This window comes from Euprymna scolopes, chromosome 18 (genome assembly GCF_053919585.1).
Source record: "Euprymna scolopes isolate OS-2025 chromosome 18, ASM5391958v1, whole genome shotgun sequence".
Taxonomy (NCBI): domain Eukaryota; kingdom Metazoa; phylum Mollusca; class Cephalopoda; order Sepiida; family Sepiolidae; genus Euprymna; species Euprymna scolopes.
Genome location: NC_136499.1, coordinates 13,908,382 through 13,918,110, shown reverse-complemented (window position 1 = coordinate 13,918,110; position 9,729 = coordinate 13,908,382). Strand labels below are relative to the sequence as shown.

Below are 9,729 nucleotides of genomic sequence, written 5' to 3'. Positions count from 1 at the left end.
AAAATTATGGGGTGTTGGTTCCCACCTGACCTCCATAGAATGGAAATATGTCACAAAGTTTAACTAGGTTTTTTTAATATATATCCATAGAATATTGTGATAAGTGTTTCAGTGTGAACAGGTATGGTATAATAAATTATGGGGTGTATCTATTTTATTTTTACTTTCATCATATTTTGCTTTGGTTTTGATACCCCCGAATTCGAGGCTATCTCTTTACAACCCTTCCTTTTCATAACCTATCATACTTTCATAAATCAGAGTCCATTTTCTGTAGGCTGTTTTTGAACCCAGTTAACGATGGGTACTTTTGCTAGTATATATATATATATATATATATATATATATATATATATATATATATATATATATATATATATATATATATATATTCGGACATCGAGCACATTCTATGGCAAAAAAACTAATAAAAATATAAACAGTAACAACTGCAGCAATCGCTCACCTCTTATTCGACTGTATTTTAACTATAATAATATGAACGTTGAAACTCAATGAGAGGAAATTGACAGTGTATATGCTTGGGTCTGCTAAGTAAGATGGTTATAGTCGTGGTCAGGGTGGGTGGCATAGTGATTGGTTGATGACTTGCAGTGGTGTGGGGTGTTGAGGCAGTTCAGTGAGGTTGAAATTCAGACTGGGGTCCTCGAAAGTCGTCGAACTAAAAGAAAGCCCCATTGTTATTGTCTGGGCGAGTAGACAAAAGGATCCAATATTTATGACCCAACACTTTTGTTAAGATACCCGACGGCTGAACGCTCTTCCTTCCATAAAAGACGCTTACGACTCTTCGCCTTTGACCCCTAAATGATCCGAGGGGGTCAATGTTTTTAAGGAGAGAAGTATTAAGTTCATCTGAAAGGGCGGGACTCATAAAATACGTACAAATTATATATATATATATATATATATATATATATATATATATATATATATATATATATATATATATATATAGTTAATTATAGACGTAAGTGTATATGCACAGACATGCACGTGTGCAAAGCAAATGCATGTACTTTTATAGGCACATAAATCATTATTCTTTTTATCTGTAGAAAAAGAAAAGGTGGTTTGAAAAAGCTGAGCTTGAGTATGACTGATCATTCCCATATAATATATATATATATATATATATATATATATATATATAAAGAGAGAGAGAGAGAGAGAGAGAGAGAGAGAGAGAGAGAGAGAAAGCGAGCGAGAAAGCGACAACAGAACGCAATTTAAGACTTACTGTAAATTATACTTTACATTAATTTATTGTTAGTGGAATAGTCAAATAAAAAATATTAAAAACGGTTAAAATTAGCTATGGAGTTTCAAAGAAATGCATTCTTCTCATCAGAGGAAAGATATTAGCAAATGACTATTATAGCTGGGACTTATAGAAATTGAATCAGCGTTATATCAAAACTAGTCAAAAATGCAAAATAAAAGTTTAAATGCAAAGAGTTCATAGAATAGGAAAGTTCACTTTTATAAATTTTACAAAGTAAGGGATAAAAATGTAATACCTTACTTTGTAAAATGTATAAAAGTGCACTTTGAAGATAAATAAATTTCAAATTGCATCTTGTATCTTTATTTTAAAAGCCTGTAGTAAAAACATTTTGTTTAACAATTTTCATGCCTTGGATGCAATGCTTTTCTTACTTGTATCGTATCTTTTTAAGATTATATTATATTTTATCTATTAATTTGGATTAAAAAAAAATGAACGTAGTTTTGCATGTATTTATTAAAAACCCTTCTCTCTAATTCAGTTTGTATTTCTCCTCACACCACAACTCATTTTTGCAACCCTTCTTTGTATTATTACAGGTCTTAATATTCTCTCTGTTTCAATTTGTATTTCTCCTCACACCACAACTCTGTTTTGCAACTTCCTCTTTTTCATACATGTCTGAATAATGAGAAAATCTGAATTCTTTTAACAAACACTTTAAAATAACTTTTTGAGATTAAACCTTTCAGAATAGAAAATCTTTACAATTTACAAGGAACATATTTCATATAGGTTTCATTAAAAATATTCAGTAGATAACGAGAAAAATAGAGATTAAATTTTCAAAAGGACTGGTTACGCTCAATAGTAGTCCTCGCCAGCGAAAGTCTTTGTTATTATTATTATTATTATTATTATTATTATTATTATTATTATTATTATTATTATTATTATTTAAAACATTTTGTGTCCTACTCTTTCGCGCGAGGACTTATCTATATATATATATATATATATATATACATATATATATATATATATATATATAAAGTTTCGTTTCTTCAGGATTTTACTAATTACCATTTTTACTAAAGATATATATATATATATGTGTGTGTGTGTGTGTCTGTGTGTATATATATATATATATATATATATATATATATATATATATATATATATATATCCAGAACGCTTAGACGAGATTAGTCATCAGTACCGTCGGTTTCAAACACGATAATAGGAAACCGTTTCAGGTTCCCATACCAAGCTCTCTTCAGCCGATCTATCTCATGTGTTTAGAACCGGAAGTGGAAACATACACATACATTACAACATCTCGTGCAAATCTCGTTTTTTAAAAACCTTAAATTTCAAATGATTCAATTAAAAAATGTGTCCAATTAGTATTTTAGACGCCAAAGAAACAAAAACGGAAAAGAAAAAGAGACAAATATTACCCTCTTATTTTGAATTGTTTTCCTTTTTGCTGCAATTCTTTTTTTCCAAAATATAACCAAGTACACACACACATATTATCTTAGAAATATAATTATCCAAAGACACGTGTTTCGTCGTCTAATTATAGGAAAGTACATTTTTATCTAAATGCGATTTGGGAATAATTTTCCCTTTAACCAATTTGGTACCTCCAAATGGGGTTGCATATATATTGTTTTTAATATATATATAAATACGTGTTGCTGGATATATATATATATATATATATATATATATATATATATATATATATATATATATATATATATATATCCAGCAACACGTATTTCCTCGTCTATGACTCATCAGAATTGTTTAATCTAGCGAGATTCGAAATCGGTACCCCATGGACAGAAGCGTAAACCTCTACCATTAGGCTATCTCGCACGACTGCTGGAATGTATCGCGTTTTATATATGTTATTTGTTTTTGTTTTTCGATACTTGTTTTGAAATTAATCATACGAATGTACAATGATTTTCCCTTTGACCAATTTGGTACGCCAAAATGGGGAGCGGCATATGTATTATTTTTTATTTTTATTTTATTTATACCGCATACGCAATATACTTTATCCCCTTCCGCCACACTGGCTCTTGAAATGAAGGTGACATTAGATACTTTCCAAGTTTTTTTTGTTTTTATTTATTAGGGGGTCACCGTTTATCAAGGCTACGATAAGAGTGAATAAGTGTTAGATAGACGGGGAGACAACACCGCGATGATCAGTAAAGGTAGAACTTGGATATAGCTGAATTATATAACAAGACGGCTCAACAAGGACTTCTTTACATTAGAATTGAAAACGACCATGCTATAGCCTGCTGGGAAGTTGCCCCATGGCATTGTGCTCCATAGATAAGAGTTTCTATGAAAGGTTTTAGGCACAGACAGAGACTGAGAGAAATTGATGATACTTGTTGTAGCTAGACGAGTATTTGCTACGAACGTTTACCGTAAATTGAATCCGAGTTGAGCACCTACAGTAACGATAGAGCGGATACAGATTTGCAGCATCTCTTTTGAGAAAAAGATGAAGTAGGGATGCAAAAAGTTTTCGTCCACTAAATTTCGGAAACGGTTTTATACTCTATCAAGGCAGGAAATTGTATTTTTAAGATTTTTTCCACAAGTGTGGAAACAGGACTTCATCTTAAGATGTATTTGTCTTTTCTACGGGTTTAGGATTGCGTCAGGAATGAGTTGCTCTTTGGGGCGCGTGAGAGATCTTACCACTTTTTCTGGTGATTTCTGCTACGAATCTGGTCTAAGTCTTTCATTTCAGATCAATAGTTAAGGTCAGTCTTTGAATACTGTCAAAATAGGGGGCTTCCTCAAAGTAAGAATCGTTAGTTTTATTGGGTCCAAGTGGGGATTTGAGCAGCTTTTTCACAAAAAAAAAGCTAAAATGTCAGTAGTTATAGGAATTTTTAAAAAGATTTTGAAACCCGAGTTCATGTCAAACATTATAAAAAGAAAAGGCGATGTTATACATTTCATTTTGTTTGGATTTATTTATACCTTGCCAATTGACAATTATTGAATATTATTCAATAAGATTAAACACCGTAATACAAGGATTATGAGTAAACAGCAACGAAGGTGAATTCATTCCTTGGCATCTGTGGGTGTGCCTGCTAGTGTGTGTGTTATGTAGATGTAAACTTGTTATATCATGTTGTGTGTTAATGTTTATGTTCATGTTTGCATATTAATTATATAATATTTGTGTTCATGTTGCACACAAATTAAGTTGATATCTTTTCGATTGTTTTCAGGAATCTTGGCTTGCAACGTGTGGAAGTATGGCAGAAAATGTATATGGTTGGAGCGCAACCCATGTGTGTCGCCTTGAAGGGTCTCTCTCCCGGTCAAATTCGAATCTGTCAACTCTTTTATGATCACATGCCCAGCGTCGGGCGTGGGGCCCAACTGGGGATCAGAGAATGTCAATATCAATTTCGAAATCGTCGGTGGAATTGTAGTACTGTGAATGACGAATCAGTATTTGGACCCGTTATGGAATTAGGTAAGTGTGAACCAGTCCTTTATATGTCTATTTGAATAGAGTATTACTTTACCAGGCATACTGCTCTTTATATATATATATATATATATATATATATATATATATATATTATTCCTTTAATTTATGTCATGTCAAATCGCACTTCCTTTTGATGGATTGATTGTTTCTATTTCTTCTGATGATTTAAGGGCATAATAGATTCACAGATTGATATAATAATTAAGTGATTGGTTTTGCGCTACGAAACAGATACTGTCAAGAATTGTAAAAGTCAACTGAATTAAAATAATAAATAATCAAATCGTCAACATTATGAATTTTGGAATATAGTTTTTTGTCATTTATTCTTTCTCTCTCTCTCTCTCTTTCTCTCTCTCTCTCTCTCTCTCTCTCTCTCTATATATATATATATATATATATATATATATATATAATTTACGTAAATCGCTTTGTATATACCAATCGTAATACATTAAACATATTTTATATATAAAAAAGTTGTCCCATTATTTTTTCAATTAGAAAACCTTCCACCTATATACCAAATTGATAATTTTCAACCTTATATATATATATATATATATATATATATATGAATTGCGTAAATTTAGGCAGCATTTTCTCATTTAAACAGACATTGTTTAAGGCAACAGAAAGCTTCTGTTTTATTATACCTTTTCTTTTACTTTTTCAATTTTTTTTCGTGTACACATTTACACATCTACATGAATTTGTGTGAGAGTCCCGGTGGGAATTATGGGTGGATTTATTTCAATAGTAGTTGGGTTGCAAGCAAAGGTGCGAGTGAAGGCCAGTGGTCTGGTGGCGGCTGTGGGAGGGTTATGGGGAACAGGAGAGCGTGCCAGTTCTAGGGTAATTTGCATGAGCAGGTTGGGTGTGAGAAAGGAATTACCCAAGACATTTAAGTGTGTTGGCACTATTTTGTATCCAGTATATAGTAATGATTTCAAAAGTTAAAACATTGACTTTACGTGCCAACCTCTAGATTCAAAACTAAATAATTTAGCGCTTCAACTTTAATCGTTACCGAGCTATCGACAGATGGATAAGAAAACGGTTTAAATTAAGCAACTTTAACGTATAAATGCATGCGCATGCGCAGAAGTAATTAAGGTAGACGACTTAGACGCGTGCCAAGTTCAATTTTTATTTCAATTTTGATCCGCAGCCTCTATTTTTACTAGTTAAACCAAATTCAATTTCTTCAACAGGTTCAAATCCCGTATATATCATTTTCAAGTCTGTAGATGACAAATTGAAAGAGGAATTTGGTAGAGACACATCCAGACAAGGTTGTACAGACGGTCGGGTTTCAATCCTGGCTTGAGGTAGTTGCCTGTCTAGCTGCAATGTTGAGCTGTGAAACAGCGAAACAGTACTGTATGTGGATTACTATATATATATATATATATATATATATATATATATATATGACTACTTCATTTAATCACATAAATTAATATACAAAAGTATTATTTTATGGGTAAACTTTAAGTATTTACTTCAACAGTGCTCAATCCATAGGTAGAGTTAGGTAGCAAGTTATAAAAATATATATGGCAATTAAGCTGCACAGAATATTTCGCGTTTCATCCACGCTAGGATTCGTCAGGCTTGTGCAAGGAATTGTGCTCGTCTCGCGGTTTTATATACGCACCTTCTATTGAGTTTTCGTTAGCCAATCAGATTCCTAGTTTTCACCGCTCCCTTCTCTAATCAGCAAATGAGCAGGCACTTACAGGACAAAGACCCAGTTGATCTTGGGTTCACTCCTTCCTTTGTGTGTGCTTTTTTAGCGGGAAGTATATATATATATATATATATATATATATATATGCATACATGGACATATACTAAACCTTTTTCATTTTAAAGGTAACACAGTCCTGCATAATCTAAAATGTACATAAGTTGATGTGAAAACAATAATTTAATAAATATATTCACTCAATAAAAATCTATAAAAAAAATTAATTAATGAATGAAAGTTCATTTTTCAAAGAAATATGCAAATTAGTTAACCTTTATAAAGTCGCTCGCATATCCATGAATGAGGATATTAAGAAGTGGATTTTAATCTATACTATTGTATAAAAAGTCACTTTGTGTGTGTTTGTCAGTGTGTGTGAGTTTCTTCTTTATAGATTCCGAAACGGCTGAGCCTATCTTTTGCAAATGTCACACAAAGTTAATTTATATCTTTGACCTCTCTTTGAGAAGGGGTTAGTTTATTGATAATATCCTGAGGCGCCCTTGCCGTCGAATGTCTGCGGGGTTGCCCGGGCACTTTCTCAGATCAGAGTACATCTCATCGGGGACGCTGACTTCACAATCAAACTTTCCGACCCTGGTGAGTTCTTGCAGTGTGAGAGAACTAAATAACGATATGCTCGGGTTTTCGTTCGCGCCGAACGTCCTCACACTGGAAATATATCACAATGAAAAGACTCCTATAAAAATATTGGAGATGAACCGTAATAACCAGATACATTCTGACACTACATTAAGTAGGTTACTTCGATAAATAGATTAATATCGCGCGATTCCTATTCATCCTGAACGTCCACAGAATGCTCAATAGCAATATATTTCAGATGAAAGATGCCGCTGCGGAATTTTCACAGTTCTCGCTAGTATATATAATTTGTATTACTTATAGGATTATATAGATTATAGGAATTACTGTTTGCATCTTAGGTGTTAGTTTTCACAAAGTTTCGAGCGATATAAGCTTCGCCCCTCTTCAGCTGTACATTGTTGAACGTTGATCAACACTTAATATGAAAACAGTGTTCAAAATATTCTAAAGAATACAGAGTATGAATCCTTTTTTTTTTATCCGAAATTCCGACTTTTATATTCGATGGTTAAAAGAAAAGATTATTTGTCATAAGATATGACACACCTGACCTCAAATGTCCAAAAAAGGCATCAACCGTCGATCCAACCTTATAACCTAATGAACCTGGCAAAATGATATCCACACTTAAGCTTTAAAGTATATTATTGCCAAGTTACATTAAACAACGATTGCTGTTCATAAAGTTCCGTTTAACCTTAAGTCCTACCCTAACCCTAACCCTAACCTTTAAGCGATGGAGAAATAAATGGTTTCTCCGAATACTTACCAGCGATTCTGTTTCACATTGGTGGAGCATAAAACAGCGGGTAGGGTTAATTGATGAGACGATTTCCCACAGGCCATGTTATGGGAGAGAGAAAATAAACTATTTAGATGACGAAGACGAAGCTCATCAATACGGGAGGAAAAAGGAAGCACCTTCTTTTATGTCTTAATGGAAAGAAATATTTAAGTCACATTTCCGGGCGGCATAAAACTTATCCTTAATAGCATTACACATTCGTTATTATAAAGGGTGTGTTTTTTTAGAGGCGGCGAACTTTAAATTAAAATAAATCACGGAAAAATATTTTTATTGTACAAATATGTGGTTAATTCCAAAGATTAGTTTTCGGCATTTGTAATGTAAATGCAATTCCGTGCATATGTCTTCGCGTCACGCGCATACTTGGTTTAATCTGACAGTCATAATTTACACTTCTACAATTTCACAATTCTACGCAATTAATTAGGTCCTATTTTGGCAATGATGCGTCATGTGTTGTCTTACAAGTGGTCTCGTGTCTCTGGTTAAACAGCTAAGCCATAGAACTTTGCATATCCCCGAGAGAAAATAATATAATAGAGTTGTATGGCACGTAGTAGTGGCGGGTTGGCAGGTTCGTTTCGTGAAATTATTCGTTCTCAGTAAATTGATCGTATTGCGCGCTGTGTGGCATGTGGCCCCTTCCTACTGAAACAACATGATGAATTATCAAACTAAGCTGAATCGATAATTACCAGATCTGAAATAAAAGAAAATAGAATTTCGTCTCTGTGATGATTTTGAAAATATCTACAAAAGAATCGTAAGGTATATATATGATTTTAGCAAGCATTTGCAAAGGGCAAGTTAGAAAAGTATATATGGAACGATAAATTTGTCGCCCTCAATAAAGTAAGACTACAGTTTTATTTAAAAAAATTTATTAAAAACTCAGTTCAAGTAACTTCATTATGTAGTAGAGCTGACATATATTCAATGCAACTGCCTTAAGCCTCAACCATCGCCTCGATACGGGTGCGGGACTGAGAGAATGCCTTTTCACAAGCGCCAGCGGAAGGTCGGCGAATGCTCGGTGGATGGCGGCGATCAGGTTGGCTTTGGTGTTATGGGAGGTCATGTGTGTGATGTTCTCAAGGTATGATCGTACGAAGTAGTTCAGTGGGTGCAGGGGTTGGAGGAGGGGGCACTGAGAGAAGAGTACAAAGTCGTAACATTTCTTCTGAAGCTAAGCCTTGATCTCTTTGGACTTGTGGGCCAGCGCCGAGACCTGCTGCCACAGCCATGGTCTGCCTGAGCCCAACTGATTGCACCAGGGGATCACCACACTTTGTGTGTGGATTTTCAAGCCGCCGTCGAAGATGTGAGGTGGCATGATGTGGCCCTCACCTGAAATCACACCAAAGGCCATAACCATGGCCGGAAACTTCATTGAGCTGTATCGTCAAGGGTTGAACCTCCGGATTTGAATTTTGTGGCTTCTGGCAATGGTCTTCTTGTCATAACTTGGATCGATAAAGAGCATGAAATGTACAGCGGCTCATCTCCGATTTCGCTCGTTGAACATTGTCACTTTGACATGATAGAAAGCTCCTATCGCTCTTGGGATTTGTACACAACTGACCAACAAGCAGATGGTCTGCAAAAAAAAAAAGAAGAAAAAAAAGAAACGGTTTTCATCAAACAGAAATGTTATCATGTCGTCTTTTCTAGGGCGATAATTTTATCGTTTCACCCTCTGCATACAACAATGGAACAGTAATAAATAGGCATAACCTTATAAATGTTCTCCAAATTTTATT

At 34.0% G+C, this 9,729-nt stretch overlaps 1 protein-coding gene across 1 annotated transcript in view; it reads left to right on the top strand.

Moving 5' to 3' along the window:
- Nucleotides 1-9,729, top strand: part of LOC145297500 (protein Wnt-5b-like) — a 533,122-nt gene that overhangs the window by 270,428 nt on the left and 252,965 nt on the right. Inside the window, exon 2 of the mRNA XM_080143397.1 lies at nt 4,531-4,781. Within this exon, the coding sequence (XP_079999523.1) occupies nt 4,531-4,781 (251 nt within the window). The remainder of the gene's footprint in view (nt 1-4,530; nt 4,782-9,729) is intronic.